Source organism: Mesocricetus auratus, unplaced genomic scaffold (genome assembly GCF_017639785.1).
Source record: "Mesocricetus auratus isolate SY011 unplaced genomic scaffold, BCM_Maur_2.0 Super-Scaffold_100676, whole genome shotgun sequence".
NCBI lineage: Eukaryota > Metazoa > Chordata > Mammalia > Rodentia > Cricetidae > Mesocricetus > Mesocricetus auratus.
The window spans coordinates 17,311,472-17,332,422 of record NW_024429266.1 but is presented as its reverse complement, the minus strand read 5'-3'; the positions used below and the strand labels follow the sequence as shown (position 1 = coordinate 17,332,422).

At 41.3% G+C, this 20,951-nt stretch overlaps 1 protein-coding gene across 10 annotated transcripts in view; it reads right to left on the bottom strand.

The window, feature by feature from the left end:
• The window catches only part of Pld5 (phospholipase D family member 5), a 296,385-nt gene that overhangs the window by 22,629 nt on the left and 252,805 nt on the right, over nt 1–20,951 (bottom strand). For all 10 annotated transcript variants that reach the window (XM_005078165.4, XM_040738384.1, XM_013119132.3 and 7 more), the window contains one exon: nt 3,575–3,772. In XM_005078165.4, the coding sequence (XP_005078222.1) occupies nt 3,575–3,772 (198 nt within the window). The remainder of the gene's footprint in view (nt 1–3,574; nt 3,773–20,951) is intronic.

The following is a 20,951-nucleotide window of genomic DNA, read 5'->3' as shown; positions in this document are numbered from 1 at the left end:
AGCTCCGAAGGTGGGGCTTCTCTAGTGGTTAAAAAAAATACAGGTTAGACTTTATATCTCCTCAAAATCAGGTGTGTGTGTATGTGTGTGTGTGTGTGTTGTGTGTGTACACACATAAATATGTATATGTATGAATCTTAATGGCATATGAGTATGCTGGTTGAATTTTGTCAACTTGACATAAATCAAGATATATTGGGAAGAGGAAATTTTAATAGAAAAAAATCTTTTCATGAGATGGGCCTGGAAGCAACTCTGTGAGGTATTGTCTTGATCAATGATTCATGTGGGAGAGTCCAGATCGTTGTAGATGGTGCTATTCCTGGGCTGGTGGTCATGGAATAGTACAAGAAAGCAGGCTGAGCAAGCCAGTAAGCAGCACTTCTCCATAGCCTCTGCATCAGCTTCTGACTCCAGATCCCTACCTTGAGTTCCTGCACTGATTTCCCTGTATGATGGACTACACGATGCCAGTTGCATAAGCCCTTTCCTCTTCAAGTAGACTTTGGCCATGGTGTCTTATCACAGCAATAGGAAGCTAACTAAGACAATGAGAGAAAGCATGAAATTTGTCTTTCTGAATCATGGCTAATTTATATCTCCTCTCCACCCATTTTCCTGGAATGAATTTGTGTGTGTGTGTGTGTGTGTGTGTGTGTGTGTGTGTGTGCGCGCACGCACGTGCGTGCATGCGCGCACAATTTTTTTTTAATCCTTTCATCTGCTGAGGGGTATTTCGGCTGGTTCTACATCTTACATTCTGTGAATAATGTAACGATAAACAAGGATCTACAAGTGTCTCTGTAATGTGTTGACCTAAATTCCTTCCAATAGATGATCAGGAGTGATGTAGCTGGATCATATGGTTACGCTCTTCTCAGGTTTTTTGAGGAACCTCCTGTTGATTTTCACCGTAGTTATACACTTTTATATCACCAGGCACAGTATACATGTGTCTCCCTTTCTCTACAGCCCTACTAGCATTTTCTGTCATTTGTGTTCTTGATGATAGCCATTCTAACTTCGGTGAGATAGATTCTAAATGTAGTTTTAATTTGCATTTCCATGATGACTAAAGATGGTGAGTTTTTTTTCATATTTTTACTAGCCATTTGTTTTTCTTCCTCTGAAAATTTTCTGCTTGACTCATCTGCTCATTTATTGATAGGATGACAGTTTTGGGGTGTTCAATTTTTGATGTCTTTATAGATTATAGGTATTAATTCTGTTAGATCGATGGTCAAAATTAGTTTTACTTAGTATTTTTGGATTTAAATTAAAGGTAGAATTGATATTATTAATGGGAAAATAAAATACTAAATCGAATTAAAGAAATAAAAATAGAAAATAAGCATTATGTAATTTTAAAAGGCTAACTACCAGAATATGTGTTTGTCAGTTCATTTTCTAGCTATCTTTCAGATAGAAACTCAATTTTAAAGTTTCCCTAGATTAGAGAGAAGATGCACTCTCATTTCCAGTGATGAGGGGTCAGAACAAAGATCTTACAAGTTCAGTGGGTTTAGCTAAGGACTTGAGGCTCTCTGTGGTAGATATGGCAGTGTTAGAATTGACAAAAGCAACCCATCCTTTACATATAGACAAGAATCTTCCTCACTTATCTCTAAGATTCAAGCCACATGATTGTCCAAAGGGCTGCCCATGCATTTGTTTATTTCTTGTAGCCTCTCATATATTGCTCTGGATCCCTTGTTTGAGGCATCCTATCACCTTGTTGCCTATTGCTGCTATATACAGATTAGGAATACACTTAGGCTTTGGGTACTATTGTTATCTTGAGATACAGTGCAAATGCTGCTTCTAGAGGGGTCTCTGTAGTGATTCCACCTGCTACTGCATTTTGTAGGAGGCAGTAGGGACAAGGGCACCACAAAACCCCCTCGGAACCAGCTAACCTGGGCTCATAGTGGCTTACAAAGACTGAACTGATTCAGGGAACCTGACTGGGACCGACTGAGGCCCTCTGGAAATATGTTGCAATTGCATAACTAGGTCTCCTTGTGAGACTAATAGTGAGAGCCGACACTGTCTGACTCTGTTGCTGCTTATAGTACACGTTCCTCCTGTTGGATTGCCTCAGTCAGCCTTAATAGAAGAGGAGGTGCCTAGTTCATCCCATATCTGAAGAGAAACAAAGGAGGAGTGGATGGTGATGGGGATGGGGGTAGGGGTGAAGGAGGGGGGAGAAACTTGAAGGAGAGGAGGGAGGGAAAACTTTGGTTGAGATGTAAAACCAACCAACCAACCAGCCAACCAAACAACCAAACAACCAACCAACCAACCAACCAACCAACCAACCAACCAACCAACCAACCAACCAAGAGGCTCAGTGCTCTGTGGAAGTCCTTCATACCCGTTTTCAAGCCTTCACATTTATGTGGATCTGTTATTTTAGACAAACAGGTTCACCCTGCTTTTGACCATCTTGACCATCGTGTACTCCCTTCTGAGCATTCAGATCATCCTTTCATGTTAAAGGGTAAAAACGATGTAGTGTACTACTGTCTGATAAATGTTCTCTGGTACATAAGAGTCGTTGGCATAAACACCCTGGCACCTATCCAGGGAGAAAGGACAGAAGTCAGGTGGGAGCATGATTAGAGAGGACTCAATGAGCACCAGAATGAACTCAGGAATATGGTTCAGGTCGACTGGTGAAGCCTCACCCTAGGTCAGGTGCTAACCCTTAGTTGTTCTAGAATTTGGAGAGACCGGGGTCAGAGGCCTAGATATGCACAATCCCAGTTCCCAGTGAAATCATGGTGGAGAGGGTAGTGGGGTGAAGAGGTGCGGGGGGGGTGCTGGTTTTCACCAGTCAGAAGCCTCACACATCAGGGGTGGCCTTGTGCTGCTCTGCCCCAAGCAAATACATCAGCTCTGGCTTTGTCTGTTTTCCATACTAGCTTCCCCAGATTTGTCTCAGCAGACTTTCCCTGTTAGATACATCTGGGAATCATGGAGGAAGGACTCATCGGCTGTGGTGTCAGCCCACAGAGTTGGGGCCTCTATGGTGCTTCCCACGTGATGGACCTTGTGCCACTGGAAAGTTTTAGTGTCTTCTTTGTAAAATGGCCACAATGGGATCTTCATCAAACCACTCCCACAGGCTCAGGGAATGTTGCAAAAAAAAAGTGCAGGAAGATTGGAAGAGCCAGAGGTCGGTAGGGACTGTTGTGCAATAGAATCTTCTGGATATGACAGGGCTGTTGTACTCATGGACTCATACACGACCTGCATAATATCAAGCCAGTCAGCATTCTATGATACAGGAGGGGTCCCAAGGACCATCTCTAACTGAGACTATTGGCAGTTTGTGGCTTCTAGGGGAGGGAGAGTCAGTTTTCCTCACATGTGTGGTCTCTGGTATGCTGCCCATGTTACAGTCAATGGTCTTACACCACATGGGCAGCACTAACTGGACTCGTGGGTTATAAGAAAAAGAGGCTATGAGATTGGGATGTGAGGGGGTCTGGGAGGAGTCAGAGAGGCTGGTATACAGAGCCTTTGGAGGACAAAAGTTGAGGGTTTGAAGCAATGAGGGTGTACAACTCACCGACACAAAGGCTTGCGACTTGGTTTCATTTAACTGGAGTTGAAGTTTCTTCTCATTGTCATAGACTCCGTAAAGTCTCTTGGACCAGGTCTGAGGTACTCTGCTTTTGAATTTTAATGAGCTATATAAAGCGAATATCCTTTGTAAATCTAGGACCAGGCAGCTGCAGTTGTAGAAGATGACACCAAGTTCTTTCATCTGTGAAATTAAAATTGAGAGCATCAATGTGGGGTGCAATTGGTGCTGTTTTTTTTTTTCTAAGAAAAATGCTAAGAGTGCTGTAGCAGAGATCTATTTTTTTAATGCTATTTTTTTTGTTGTTGTTCACAGAAGTCTGTAGATAGGACCACATTGCAGCATATGGAAGAAATGTACCCTAAAATGTACATATACAGGAAAAGACCTTTTCCTCCATTCTTGCATTTGGCCTTTTACAGAGACAATTTTACCAGCTACAGTTTTAATATTGGCTTCTCACATTTTCCCCTCAATATCATTTTTTAAAGGGATACTTAAGCAGCAAGACAATGACCCTCTATTGCATCATTTCAGAGTGGTTATAGTTATAGTTCCTGGAGCCATGTTACCTGGAAATTGGCTCCAGCTCCACAGTGTTAGGACAATGTGATTTTTGGGTAATATACTTAATCTCTGAACCTCAGTGTCTTCATGCATAAAGTGGAGGTAATAGTGTTTACCACATAGATGGAGTTGCTATAACAGACTGGTTAATACACTTAAGAACCGTGCTTACAATCATTAAAAATTATGGCAAATTGTTATTCTTACTAAAATTGTATACTCCTTGACAGTAGGAGCCTAACACCCGAAGAGACCATAGAGGTATTTTTTGTCCCTCGTTCCTCAGTGCATGAGAAGGAAAGTGAAGGCCTCAGAGTTAAGCCAAATTACAAGTCAGAGATGAAATCAGTGGTAAATTGGGAATTTGATTGCAGTTTTTGTGAATGGTGGTTAGATATACCCAGGCAAAACCAAAACGACTTCGAGTCTTTGTGAAAAGTTTTCATCATATCTGATTTTCTCAAAGTAACAATGTAAATTTTTGGTTGGAAAAGAGCGGGACACACATGTGAATGCTTTATATGACTTATCTTCCAGTTAAGGAGATAAGGGTTGTTTGGGAGACCTGGGCTCCTGAGGAGCCAAAGCAGGAATATGAAATTTCCTTCCTCCTCTTTCTCCATGAGAGACTGCCTACCATGTAGGGGTTGTATGTCCTTGTTCCCCAGGGCTGCCGGTATCACATACTATGGATGTCTTTCCATCTTCATTTATTCTGACATGTCTTCATGTTTCTAGTTCCATGGCAACCACAAAATTATTTAACCCACTCAGGAACTTGTCGCTATCTTCTTGCTAATGTAAAAAATAACATGGACATCCTTGGGCATATTCTCCTGTGTTCTTGGACATATTCTTGTGTGCATTTGTGTGTAATGTGTGTAATGTGTGTGATGTGCATATGTGAGTGCAGATGCTGGAAGTGTCTAGAAGAAGCTATCAGATTTCCTGGAGCTAGAGTCACAAACAATTGTGAGCCTCTTTGACATGGGTGCTGGGAACCAATTCAGGGCTCTGGAAGAACAATACTCACTTTAACCTCTGAGCCATCTCAGGCCTTTTGTTTAAAAAAACTTTTAATTTCATATTTGTGTTCTTTTGTGAGTTTTATATGTGCCATGTGCATGAAGTGTCTGCAGATCCCCTGGAATTGAAGTTACAGAGATTTGTGATTCATTGTGGGGGTGGGGGGGTGAGGGGGTGGGGAGGTAGGTGGGGTTGGGGGTGAGGGGATGGGGATGTGGTACTGGGAATCAAACCAGGGTCCATGCAGGAGCAGTAAGTGATTTTAATCTCTGAATCTGCTGTCTGGCACCCCACAGTGACTCTTAAAACACGCCCTTTGTTAGACTCTACACACCATTGTTTGTTGTATGGAGAGTTCAGCACAGGAGGGATGACTCACTGACCCACACAAGGCAGACATTTCTAATGAAGATTGAGTGTTGGCTTCCGGGAGTCTCCAGATGGATCCCACACTAGTCTTGCCGGGGGGATCTCTCTATGACCATCTTCATCTTTGTTACTCAGCATCAAGGCCTACTGAGTTGGCTTCCTGTGAGGACGTCTGGTTGTGAACACAGCTTGTTTGCATTTCAGACCAACAGTAATTTCAAGGGCCAGACATTCGTCCAGTAGACAGTTTTTGATCAGTTACTGTTACCCAGCCCTGAAGTTGGCACAGTCCCCATCTCCAGACACCCAGTATAGTCACAGATGAGAAATATCGTGTATCATAAAATCATGACACAATCTAAAATGATGATCTCTACACTGGAGATCATCAATCAGTGGTGTTCCTTCACATAGGGGTGAATACTTGAACAAAAGCCTATCTTCACCAAAGATGTGGGAAGGGGAAGGAAAATGGCTGCCACTGAAATTAGGTAAATTAATTAGGCTTGGGTTCTTACGTAAATCAGCAGACAGCCATTTTTTGGAGACTGAATGCAACTCTTTCTATGGATTCTGTCAAGAAGCTCAGAGGCATTCTCCTGGGAAATAAGGCAGACAAAACGGACTTTTTCATAAGTGTGTATCACTACCATGTGACTAAACGTAGGAACAGGAAGAATTTTATTAGCATTGTGGGCCCTGAATTTATTAGCTGTTTGGCTGTGGACAAGCTCTCCAACTTCTTTTTGTCACCAAGAAAGACAAAAGTCAACCATGACACCTGAGGACTGGTATGCAACCCTTAACCATGTCTTTGGGTTTCTGGGATCTGGTTTGAGCCTTCAGCTTTCTATGAAACAATTTTATAGAGCACTGTTATAGATAGGGCCACCCTGCGGGCATTTATGAAGGACCAAGGCAAAATTGAGACCTTGTAATTGTGACTGAGCACACACAAAAAAAACGTGAACCACCATTCGAGCCATGAAAATGACTAGACATATCTCAGCCAAGCTGACTCACTGTGGTTTATTCCTTTATTCACTACAACTTAGCTTACCTCATTAACGACACCCATATAGGTGAGATTTGCTAAGACATCCACTCTTCCATCCTCCCTCACTTCCTACCAGCATCCAGTCATGAGCAAAGCCTTGCTTCCTCAAGCACGTCCCCAGATCACTGAACGGAAACCCCAAACCTAGAACTCACTCATCAAAGTGCCTCCTGGACCTTCTCACAGCAACTGGTTGTCTCCCTATTCCTGCTGGCTTTTGGCTGGGGGCAGTGACCCTGCTTCATCCCAGCACCCATGTCATAGGGCTGTGAGGACAGACAGTTTGGTGGGGCAGCACAGTGCTCAACAGGTTACTTTTAGACAAAGCACTAGGTGTTCAGCATCACTCTTGTTAAAGTGGCAAGCTGCTCAGAAGCAGCGCAGAGGTACTTCAAGGGAGATGAACGAATGAAAGGCAATAGTGATGCCTGTGGACAAGCACAGAGAAGGATGGTGTATTTGGAAGAGGTTTTCCACTGGCACCTAAAGCCAAATAGTCCTCTTGAGACATTTCTGGCCTCTTTCTGTGATAGCCTTGATCTTAGAACATGAACCAGCACATATTGTAATCTGGGTATCTGGAGAGCCAAATCTTTACAAATGAACGGCCAAATTGGAAGCATGAAATAAAAATGCTTTTTTGATAGAAATTACAGAGTCGCACCCATTGGTCACTGTGTTCTGGGCACTGCTCCAAATGTTTCACACATCTGTGTCTTAAAATCATTTTCTTTAAAAGGCATCCTTTTATACTGACAATTTTCACACAAGTGTATCATAGACTTGGACCACGTTCACCCTTCTCCTGCCCTTTCGCATCTCTCTGTCTTGTTATTCCTACTCATTTCTGTCAGGTAGTCTCACTTCTATTTTCTATTTTCATATCTTATATAGTCTATGGTTTCAAATAACTATATAAAATACTTACAAATGTGAAAAATCATGACATTGGTTTTCCTGAATGACTTAGTTCACATAATGTATATAAAATACTTACAAATGTGAAAAATCCTGACATTGGTTTTCCTGAATGACTTAGTTCACATAATGTATATAAAATACTTACAAATGTGAAAAATCCTGACATTGGTTTTCCTGAATGACTTAGTTCACATAATGTCATGATCTCCTGTTGCATCCATTTTCATGGAAATGGCTCACCTTTACCATCCTTTATGGCTAAATCATAACTGTGTTGTGCATTTATTTAACATTTTTTCATCTGTTGAGCTCTGGTAGACAGGTAGTCTGATTCTGTAAATTGACTCTCCTAAATAGCGCGGTACAACACATCTGCTTTCTTATACCCTTGAAACCCTCCTCATACATGAGGAAACTGAAGTGTGTGGAGGTCAAAAGGCTTATGCAGATACATAGCAAGGAAGAAGGCTGAGCTTATGGAACTTAATAACATTTGGATATTGCATTTGTAGAAACACTTCTTTATGAAGGGATAGCTTTTCATTTATTTGTGTCTTAATTTCTTTTTGCTAATATAATGTTTTTGAGATTTGTAAATAAATTTATTTAAATAAGAAATAATCTTATTTTACATATCAATCCCAGTTCCCTCTCCCTCCCATCCTCCCAGGCCTCCCACAAACCCCCATCCCATACCCCACTCACTCCCCAGGGAGGGTGAGGCCTTCCATGAGGCATCATCAAAATCTGTCAAGTCATTTGGGGCAGGGTGTAGGACCTCCCCCCTGTATTTAGGCCAAGAGAGTATCCATCCATGGGGAATGGGCTCCTGAAGTTCTTTCATGCACTAGGGATAAATACTAGTTCCACTGCCAGAGGTCCCTTAGACTACCCAGTCCTCCTAACTGACACCCACATTCAGGGTGCCTGGTTTGGTCCTATGTTGGTTCCCCAGCTGTCAGTCTGGGGTCCATGAGTTCCCACTTGCTCAGGTCAGTTGTTTCTGTGGATTTTCCCAGCATAGTCTTGACCCCTCTGTTCATCACTCCTTCCTCTCTACAACTGGATTTCAGGAGTTCAGCTCAGTGCTTAGCTGTGGATCTCTGCTTCTGCTTCCATCAGCTACTGAATGAAGACTCTAGGATGGCATTTAAGGTAGTCACCATTCTCATTATAGGGGAAGGGCATTTAAGGTGGCCTCTCCACTATTGCTTAGAATCCTAGCTGGGGTAGTGCCAGATTTCTCTTTAAGCCTGTAGTGACTCCCTCTACTGATGTGTCTATTTTCTTGCTCTCCTCTATTCATCTCCTCACTCAATCTTCATGATTCCCTCATGTTCTCTTTTCCCCTCCTCCTTCTCCTCCCTCCCTCCCTTCTCCCCCCATGCTCCCAATTTGTTTAGGAGCTCTTGTCCCTTTCCCCTTCACCATGGGACCATGTATGTCTCTCTTAGGGTCCTCTGTGTTTCCTAACTTCTCTGGAGGTGTGGATTGCAGTCTGGTAATCCTTTGCTCTATGTCTAATATTAGTGTATGAGTGAGTACATACCATGTTTGTCTTTCTGTGACTGGGTTACCTTATTTAGGATGGTTTATTCTGGTTCCATCCATTTGCCTGCGAATTTTAATCATTTCATAGAGTCTTATATTCACATTACCCAACTCCTCATGTCCTCCCTAACTCCACCTCTGTATAACAGCTCTAGCTCCTCTTCCATGATATTCTCTGAGCCTTAGGTACAGGGATTGTATTGTAGATGCATCAAGTAAGTTGTCTATAGTACTGGATTTTATAAGGAAATTTTTGTTGTTGTTTTTCAATACAGGGTTTCTCTGTATAACAGCTCTAGCTTTTTATTGCTACACATCACATGCATATGCACATACACAAATGCAGCCTACTGAGTCCATTCAGTATTGCTCATATGTGCATGTGTTTGTGACTGACCACTTGGAACTGAATAGCCTACCAAGGGGCCCATCCTCGAAGAGGACTGAGTCTCCCTCTCTCAACAGCCATTAATTGCTTGCAGATGTCTATCTAGGGCCTGGGTCTTGTGAAATTTCTCCCATCTGTATTGGCATGTCAGCCATCTTTGCCACTGTGATGGTCTTACTTAGGCAACCATACTGTTGAGATTTTGGGACTGTAACTTCCCTGTCATCTATAGAAGTAGCAGATATCCTAGGTCTCTGGTTCTTACAGTCTTTCCAACTTCTCTTTCCTAATATTCTCTGAGCCTTAGGTACAGGGATTGTATTGTAGATGCATCAATTAAGTTGTCTATAGTACTGGATGTTATAAGGATATTTTTTGTTGTTGTTTTTCAATGTAGGGTTTCTCTGTATAATAGCACTAGCTGTCATGGAACTCACTTTGTAGTCAAGGCTGGCCTCAAACTCCCTGAGATCCACCTGCCTCCCAAGTGCTGGGATTAAAGGTGTGTGATACCACACCTTATAAGGATATTTTAATATAAATGTACTTTGGCCATGTTTCTCCACCTACCGTCCTACCCTCTTCTTTATCTGTCTTTTCCATTTCTTCAGTCTCCTTCATCCCCCTAGATAATTTTGTCTCTAGTTTCATCTCGTACATAACAAGATAAATTTATATAATCTATATAAAGCCTAGGATCCAAAATGTGTAATATTTGTTGCAGAAAGAGTCCTTCCCTAAGCAGAGCACTTGAATCAAGATGTCCCCTGGAGGTGAAGGCCAAGTCCCGATGTTTTTATCTATGTCCTCTTTCTGTCTGGTCAGATGCTCTGCATCACATAAAAGTAAAAATTAGGGAAAACATGATATCACACTAGATCTTTATTTCTTTTACCTTTGTTTATTTGTTTGAGATAGGTTCTCATAATGTATCCCTGGATGGCCTAGAACTTGTTATATAGATCAAGCTACCCTCAAACATACAGTAAGCCTTCTGCTTCTGCCCCTTAGTTCAGGGATTACTGGATGTTTAGTCAGTATGCACAAGTAAAACCCATTTCTATTTATTGTTTTCTTAGGATTGGTCGGAGGCGGTGATCAGAGTGAAGAGATTCCTCGTCACTAGGACACAGGTGGAAGCTTAAGAGCGGCCAGGCTACATAGGTTTGTGGGGCAACAGCCAGGGCAGGCAGCTGATGGATACTCCTGTCAGCATTACAGGGAGTGGAAAGGCATTAGCCTAATCATCTGCCATACTTCAGAGTAATTAATGCAACTAGCCAAACCACAGCTTAATTTATCATCCACACATGTCCATGGTGTTGCTTCCATAATTTTGTAGAAATATAAACAAGCATTTTTTAATTTCATGACAAAGACAAAAGATCCTGCAACTCTGAACAACTTCCAGACTCCCAGTTAGCTGCTGATTAATATTTTGAGTTACTGTGGGAAACTTAATCACTGTGAGTCCTAGTTTCATTTATTTCAACCTTGAAGGCAAAAATCTTGGTTATTGATAATAAAAGAATAAATAATAGCACTTTGGGGGCTATCCAGGAACACACATACTGTCCTGGTTCTTTATTCCCAAATAGGTGGCTGGAACTACTTAACTTACTGATGTCTGGTGTTCTGTGTTTGCCACGTGGGAATAATGGAGGCTGCCTGAAGGAGCAGGACTAATGCATGAGACAGACAAGGATACAAGAACCTCAGAGCAGCTAGTTCAACATTGTTTCAAAACTAAGGAAACAGAAACTCCCAAAGAAACGGACTTATCACAAAATCATGTCCTGTAATGTTGGGACTCAAGCAAGACCTTTTATCAATAAGGCTATGAAAGTACTATACTATGCCATTTGCCTCCCTGAGTTCTCCATCTCTCTTTTCCTCCCTTCCGTTATCCTAATTTCATCAGTGCTTAATCTTTTAAAAAAAGTTTTATTTATTTTGTGTGTGCACATGCACCCTAAAGCCCATGCGTAGAGGTCAGACGTAGGGGCGTGACTTCTCTGCTTTTACTCTGTGTAGTCTGATATCATCCGCAAATTGCCAGGCTTAGAGGCAGGTGCCTTTACCTGCTGAGCCATCTCACTGGTCCTAATGCTTCATCATTTAAAGGATCTTGTCTTATTATTAGTATTATTTTGAAACGTTTTTAAGACAGGGTCTTACTGTGTAGTTCAGGCTGTTTCAAACCCTCATCCTCCTGCCTCAGTCTCTGAATGCTGGGGTTAGAAGTGTATACCACCACATCGACTTCTGTATTCTTGTCTTCTCAATGACCACAGGCAAGCCGAAATCATCTCTGCTTCAGGTGACTCTATTTGTTGACCTTTTCAAGCCCCTCCAAGGCTCTACTGGCTCTGACAATGCATGGGGCCAGATCTAAACAACTCCACCTTCCCTTTACACTTATAAAACATCCCACCCTTCCACACCAGGATAATTATTGTTATTATTATCAGCCATGTAGAGATAAAGTTATTGAGGAACCCAGAAAGGCAGAGAAGATCTCCTCTACAAGTACGCTGGAAAACTCATGGATCTTGTTCTACTCTTTATTGACAAAGCAAAGCCATCAGATTAGGGGGAAATGAACAAGTGGATAGAAAGAGTAGTTTTTAGCTTATAGTCTGTAATTCACACAACTAATTCAAATGTTAGGTTCTACTTGGAGATCTTGAGATACATAAAGACTTTGGTTTGAAGATTTTTCAGAGGAGAAGGACCTCCATCTTCCTGTTTGCTCATTTTAAATTCAGAGTGCAGGCTTCCAGAGTCTCAGGATTGCCTCAGAGTCAGGGATGCTTCACGTACTTGCACACTAGCAATGGTACAAATGAGGGATGGTGGGTCTTTCAAAAGGAAACATCCTATCTAGATGGCCAGCCTCACTGTCTTCCTCTTTTTCCTGCTCTAGGAACATACCAGGATTACTAGAGGAGACATGGCCTCTCCATGCCAGACAGTTGAACTCCCACTAGGCCAGCTGATACCCTGATTGCAACAGGTAACCATCCTTGGAGTCCATCAACCTGGTAGTAAGGTGAGAAAGGACTCAGGACTGAATTTTAACTACCTCCTTCGTGCTTTGGGGAAAGTTCCTTACCCTTTTGTATCTGTAACTGACAACTTCCTTAATATATCTGTGAACAACGAACACAGGATTTGGAAGAATGGGACTCAAAAGCCTCCCCTCTGAAGACTAGCTTTTATAATAGCAGAAGATGCTACACACGCTTCCAAGGGAAGAAAGCATTTATTAGCCCTACCCAGCTGTGATGCCTATGAACCACGGCAATTATTTGCACAGTAAATATCCCTAAAGATACAATAGTAGAACTCATATTTGAAAGGTAACCAACAGCTTTCTAATTGACCTTAAGGCCAGTTGGACAGGAGAGAAATCATATCTGCTACTGGAAACCTAGCCAACTATACACGGTTAGTGAGGTTATATATCTCAGAGGAGAATGTACTATTACCACTTCCCTAAAACAGTATAATTCCTAACTGTATTGTAAGCACTTATCCTTATATCCTCAGATAAATATAGATCTCATCTCTTCTTTTTGCAGATGGAGGCTACTATATAAAGCTATAACTGGTCAAAATGCAGAGAACGGATGACTGTAAGGTGTCCAGACCCAGCTGACACATCTTTAACATTTTCCTTACTTTTAAGACTTGGGGAACATTGTGAGGCTGATGAGACTGTAAGAGCCAAAGGGCCAGAAAGTCTGCTATAAGAGGAACTATCCCATGAAATCTCAACAGTGTGGTTACTTAAGACCTGAACAGTGACAACCCATGCTGTCATAGGTCTCAATGAACCTAACCCTGGATATAGACAATTAAAAATTGCAGAGAGAGGGAGAATTAGCCTTTCACAGAAATGAGCACCCCAAATAAATGGTTATCTGATCCCAAGTAATAATGAAAGAATATGAAGTCATGAGTTGAAAAGGAGCAAGGAGGGATATGGGAGGAGTTGGAGGAATGAGAGGGAGGGAGAAATGATGTAATTATACTTGAATTAACAAACAAATATGTGCTTGACTTGATACATATACGAGTATAAATATATATCCATAAATATGCACATATATATATTTTAGCCACTTTCCCATTACTGTGATAAAGCGCCATGAGTAATGCATCTTATAGAAGAACAGATTTATTTAGGTTTATGGTTCCAGTGGGATAAGAGTCTATCACTATGCAATTGGGAAGCTTGGCATCAGGCAGGCATGGCGAATGGAGCTGGGAGCTCTTATCTGGAACTGTAAGCAGGACGTGGAGAGCAAATTGGGAATGGTGTGACTCTTTTAGCTTTCAAAGCCTGCCTCCAGTGACATAATTCCTCCTGCAAGTCTAAGTCACTTACACCTCCCAAAACAAGCTTACCAACTGGGGTTCAAGTATTCAAATGCCCAAGCCTGTGGGGACACATATCATTTGAACTATCACCATATGTATCTACGTGTGTGTGTGTGTGTGTGTGTGTGTGTAGGCTGAAATCTTGCACATAGAACAATAGATACTTGCTATCGTCTTCCTCCTCCTCTCCCAGATTCAGCATTTTCCTAAGCAGCCAGGCATGAGAAGGGATCATGCTGGGTGGCTAACAGCTGGCCCTTTACTCTCATCACACCGGTACTCTCCAGTAAAGTGCTGTCAGACACCCAGTAATCCGCTGAACTTGTATATGGAAATCACAGAGAACTCGTCGTGCCCTGTTGCAGCCTGACTCAGATTGGCCTTTTCAGTCTTCTTAGTTTCAAGTGGGAAATTTACCTGATCGGACATTTCCCACATCCCACATCACTATTGCAAGCTGATAAAATATCCAGGGAAGCTTCCTAAGGGAAATTGGGGGAAAGAGGCTGCAGATTACAGCCAGAGGAGCCATTCACACAGAAATAGCTAATGACGTTGTCTAAAATACAGAATGGAAAATTGTGACTGAATCTTCACCCACAGGACCCCACTGTAACCTGGCCATTAGTGTCTCCATGATCTCCTCTCCTATGTGTCCCACCTTGCCCAAGGCTTTGATCCAAAGATTAAGAACTTCCATTCTTTCAGAAGTATTAAAAAAATATATATCTTCTACCTTCTCTCTCCCCTGACTCCTCTTCATTGGCAGACAGAGTGACACTGACTATGAATTCAGCATGTAGATCCCTGGCTTTCCACCTTAGTACAGCATCTTAGTCTCTGGGTATCTAGAGCCTGCCCTCCAAGGTCTTGTACAGAAGTGACCCTCAGACTTATGACTGGTATGTGCCATTAACTTCGGTGAATTCAATTCTATGGAAGTGGAAGGAGCCTCACTTTTGATCACACATAGAGCATACCTTAAACTATACTTTCCATTCTGACATTACCAGTAAAAAAAAAAAAGGACATCTGCCCACCATTTTCTGTGTCTTAGAGGCTTTGAAAAAAATGACACAGAGCTCGGGAGAATAGGGTGGCATTTGTCAGCTTCCTACGAATCCAAGAATGGTCGCTGGGTCCCATACTCTCAGCTTCACTCCGCTGCGGTCATTCTCGCACGTTTGAATCAGGTGTGAGCATACCAATCAGCTTCCATTGTCTTTCCCAGTGTGTGCTGCCACCTCCAACACAGTTCTCTGAGCAGAGCATTGGCTGGCAGGTTCCAATATTGATCAATAAGTTGAAACTGTCCTCTTAGAGAGAAAGCACAGGTCAGGGTATGAAAACTCATTGACACGGACTGCATCCTTGTCTGACCCTAGATCCATGTTCCTAGAGCTTAATCCCCATAGAGTAGCCAAAGCAAGGCCAGGTGAGATTGTGGCATCAGGTTTGTGACCCCGTGGTGTACCAGTTGTCCTTCAGTGTCCATCTCTTGATCGTGAGATGACAATGTTGGAGAAAGTATCAAAATTCCCAAATAATCAAATTCCCAGAATCTTATCCTGCAGAAACTTCACAATTACCAAGCTCTCATAATCAATATTGATGCTCCTGAGGTGGAATTATCTTAAGAGTCAGGGTGTGTGATTTTTTTGTATCTGTTGATGTTTGCTTATGGAAAAACAAAAAACCCAGGATAGCCAAAACAATCCTGTACAATGCAGGATCATCTGGGGGCACCACCATCCCTGACTTCAAACTCTACTATAGAGCTATAGTAAAGAAAGCAGCTTCATACTGGCATAAAAACAGACAGGTGGACCAATGGAATCGAATCGAAGACCCTGATATCAACCCACACACCTATGAACACCTAATTTTTGATAAAGAAGCTAAAAATATAAAATGGAAAAATATTCAATAGATGGTGCTGGTATAACTGGCTGTCAACATGTATAAGAATGCAAACAGATCCATATCTATCACCTTGCATGTAACTCAAGTCAAAATGGATCAAAGACCTCAATATAAAGCGACACTGAACCTCATAGAAGAGAAAGTGGGCAGTATCCTTGAATGTATAGGCACAGGAGGCCACTTCCTAAATAAATCACCAGTAGCACAGACACTGAGAGCAACAATTAATAAATGGGACCTTTTGAAACTGAGAAGCTTCTGTAAAGCAAAGAACATGGCCAACAAGACAAAACAACTCCCTAAAGAATGGGAAGAGATCTTCACCAACCCCACATCTGACAGAAGGCTGATCTCCAAAATATAAAAAGAACTCAAGAAACTAGATATCAAACTACCAAATAACCCAATTTAAAAATGGGATACAGATCTAAAGAGAGAATTCTCAACAGAACAATCTCAAATGGCAGAAAGACTCTTAAGAAAATGCTCAACATTGTTAGTCATCAGGGAAATGCAAATCAAAACCACTCTGAGATTCCATCTTACACCGATCAGAATGGCTAAGATCAAAATCACCAATGACTGCTTATGCTGGAGAGGATGTGGAGAAAGAGGAAAACTCCTCCATTGCTGGTGGGAGTGCAAACTTAGGTCTAGCCCAAAACATCTTAAAAACCACATCGCAACATCAGAGAGACCAGAAATCAGGGAAAGCTGCTCAATGGATATCTATCATGTGATGGGGAAATGAAGACAGTGCCTGTTGGATGCCCAGAAGGAGATGGCAGATGTTCTGTCTGCCAATTTCAAATTACTTGTTTGGGCCACAAAGAAAACTGAATTATTTACTTCTTTACATGGTTTGGGATTACTAAAACAAGGCTGTCATCAATAATTCAAATGAACTAAAGGCCTAAGGACAGTTATATCAAAGGAAATAGTTTGGCAATCAAACATTACCAGAAAGATGTGTGGTCCCATGTGAAACTACAAAATAATAATTTCCCTAATCCTATTAGTAATGCATCTCCAAAAAAGATGACAGCTGCTTGGTATCCAGCTTAGTAAATCAAGTCAATCCAACAATTAAAAAGTTGGCATCTCTTATGTGTAAGGGCCTGAGTTAGGCACATAGGATAAGTTGACAGACAAGTCGAGATCCCTGATGTGTAAGCTGATGCACAGGGGTGGCTGGCTATGTGAAGCAGTGACAATAAGTGGCAAGGAAGAAAATCATACCCAAAGAATCATGAGGCAAACTTGGTTGGACAAGAGGCACAAGGAACATACTGCCATTGTTCTGCAGGATTTGATGTAGGGGAATACAACCAGAGCGGGTTGGGTTTATAAGTCCTGGACCAAGTGTGGTGCTCAGCCATGTAGTGAGCACCTGCATGACTTTAAGGAGAGAGTTCACAGGGGTTGAAATAGCTACAATCTTGACTGGCAGATCACCACTGAAGCAGCTGAATGGAGGTGGGGAGATCAGAAATGATCTTGACTCTACAGCAAAAGTTTCAAATGACAGTTGGGAAGATGCACCCCCTAAGGGAACAGCTGTGCACAAAGCAGGGAGGTGGGAAAGGTCAGGAGCAAGGAGGAGGCTGAGGATGTCGGGTGAGTGATGGACTCCAGCCTGCAGGACCACGGAGGCTACAGGGCTATCTGGGTCCAGGGTCAGAACCCGAACTTGGGCATGAGAATATAACATAACATGAATAGGTGTTAAGCCTCTTTAGGACTCAGGACCCAATGGAACTTCCATGTTTGCTTCTTCAGGAACATTTGGAGCTACCAGAGTGCTTCATACCTCCAGATGGCTAACATTCAATATGAGTATTCACTTTAGTGACAGTGGTTACTTATTTGAAAATATTTACTTTTATCTTATGTGTATGTATGTTTGCCTGCATGTACATACATGCCCTGTATGCAAAACTGGTACCATAGGGACCAAGGAAGGACATTAGTTCCCCTAGAACTGGAGTTTCAGATTTCTATAAGCTACCATGGTCTGGTCCCCTGCAAGAGCAGCGAGTGCCCTTAACCGCCAGGCCATCTCTCCAGTTCCCAGGGACAGTTTGTAAAGCCAATATTATTATAAAACCACTGACTTTAAGGAAATTATTTTCCATTTGTATTGTGGTACAATTTATATGTTATAGAATTCACCATACTCATGAAACTGCTTCAACAATCAAGAAGTAGAATAGAGTGACCACCTAGACCTTCCACCCATCCACCCCAGGCCTCTTTATACCCCAGTCCTGGCTAGCCCCTTGGGGCTTTATTTTCCCTCAGTTTTATATTTGCAAGGATGTCATAGTGATGGACTAGCAGAACACAGACTCCTTAAAACATTGTTTCTTCCACTTAGCACGAGTCAGACAGCCACTCATGCTGTGCATAGTAACCGTTTGCTTTTTTATAACTGCTGTATAGTATTTCATTATATATGGTATCTCATAGTTCAGTCTCTAGTCTCATAGTTATGTGTTATTGGTGATTACAAATAAAGCTACTACACACATCCTTATACTTTTTTATTTTTTGGTGAGGATTCAGTTTTCATATATATATATGCCAGTACTACTGGCAGCTGTGCGTTAGTTTGAGTTGCTTAATATCCTTTCTGGTACTTGGCTTTTTTAAGGTTACTTTAATTTTATTTTCAGTTTTGAAAAGTTCCATTTTTCTAAAGGCCAGGTAGTGTGCTGCGTTGTGATTTTAATTTACATTAGTTTTATGACTGGTGGTATATTTTGTGAGTTTCCTAGCCTTCCATGTGGGAACAGCCTGTTCATGTATTTTGCATATTTTAAAAATGGATTATCTCTTTTCATAATGAATTTTAAGAGTTTCATTCATGTTAAGACTCTTGAATATTCTGGAAACAAATTCTTTATTGGGCATTTTTTTCTTTTCAAAGCAGTTTACTTCAAACACCAGAAACTCTTGATTTTAATAAATTCTAATTTAGCTGTTTTCCTTTATAGATAATGGTTTGTATATTTTAGAAGTCTTTCTCTAATGTCAGGCTATAAATTGTTATTTCTATGTTTTCTTCTGGAATTTTAGTTTTGGTCCCTATGTTTAGGTCTACAGTCCATTTGAGTTTTTTCTTTTTTAAGGTGTTAAGTCTGAATCTAAGTTTATCAATGGACACCCGATTTACAAAATATTTCTAAATTCTGTGTATGGGTGTCGGGTGGGAGTTGTGCATGTGAAGGCAGTGTCTATGGAGACACTGAAGAGAGAATTGGATCACTGAGATTTGGGGTTACAGGTACCTGGGAGCCAGCTGACATGGGTGCTGGGAACTGAACTTCAATCTTCCACAAGAGTAATGCACTCTTAGCTGCTAGGTCATCTACCAGCCACCTGGTTCAAGACTTTATTTATTTATCTATTTACTTATTTGTGTGTATGTGTATGCACACAGGGGTGCCCTGGAGCTGGAGTTACAGGTAGAGGTAACACACCTAATGTGGGTGCTAGAAACCACACTCTAACCATGAAAGAACAGCAAGTGCTCTTAACCACCAAGCCGGCTCTCCATTCCACAGACACCCAATTTCTATAGCAGCATTAGCTGAATATTAGTTGCTTTATACTTCTGTTAAAAAGAAATGACATACATCTGTAGGACTGTTTCTGAACTCTCTGTCCTGTCTTATTATCTACATGCCTACTGTTTTATTGGTAGGACGCTGTCTAAACTTGCTAGCTTCATGTAGGTCAGAATATCAGATCACATAGGTCTTCCCCCATGGCTCTGTCTCAGCATTGTTTTATCTATTCTCATTTTCTGGTCTTCCTAAAGACATTTTATAATACAATTGTCAGTTTCTATTACAGTCATGATTGGATTTGGATTTGAATTGTATTGCAGCTGAAGATTAAAATGAAGAAAAGTGACATTAGAGCAACATTGCAACTACCAAATTCTGAAGCCCATTTCTCTATTTAAGGTACTTCTTTCTATTTTTTTATTATGTATTCTTTGTATGTTTCAAACATACATGCATTCATGTATGTTCACATATGTGTAGGCATGTGTGTGTATGTGCATGTGAAGACCTGAGATTGATGTCAAGGATCTTCCTCAATCATTCTTTTACCTTATTCTTTCAGGCAGGGTCTCTCACTTGAACCCAGAGCTGCTGATATGGGTAATACCATTAGACAACTTGCTCTGGTATTCCAAAGGTATTCTCTACCTTCCAAAGGAAAATTACAGATAGGCTGCCCAACCCACGCAGCATTTACATGGATTCTGGGGCTCTGAATTCCAGTTCTCTTGCTTGAATGGCTAGTATTTCAACAATTGAGCAATCACCCCAACTTCTCCACTTTTAAAAAGATTTATTTAATTTTATCCATATGAGGATTTTGTGTATCTGGTACTCAGAGAAGTTGGAAGATGGTGTTGAATCCCTTGGAAATACTTTTAACTGCTAAGCCATCTTTCTTGCCCCAACTCCTTTATTTTAAAATACTCCTAAACTTTATTTGACAGAGAGTTTTCAGTATCATCATTTTTATAGCAGTTACATTTCATAGTTTTGGTGCTACTGTAAATGATACCATCTTAATTTATAGTTATTTGTGCTATTATATAGAACACTGACATTTTAAAACAGAAATATTGAATGTAAAAATGTTTATACTCAATTAACTCTACACCCTACTACAGAAATATCTGCACCCCATGTTTATTGTGGCTCCATTTACCATAGCAAAGAAATGGAACCAACTTAATTGTCTATGAACAGATAAATGGATAATGGCAATCTGATATGTCATAGTGTTTCTATTGTTGTAAAGAGACACCATGAACATGGAAACCTTTATAAAGGGGAACATTTAGTTTGGGCTGGCTTACAGGGTTAGAGGTTTAGTCCATTATTATCATGGCAGAAAATATGATGGCGAGCAGGCAGAAATAGTGCTGGAAGAGGAGTTGAGCAGTCTACGTCTGTGTTGGCAGGAAGCAGGAAAAGAGAGAGAGAGAGATTGAGAGAGAGACAGACAACATACACAGACACAGACACAGACACAGATACAGAGACATACAGAGACAGAGAGAGACAGAGACTGGGTCTGGCTTGAGCATTTGAAATCTCAAAGCCTACACCCAGTGACACACTTCCTTATCAAGGCCACACCTCCTC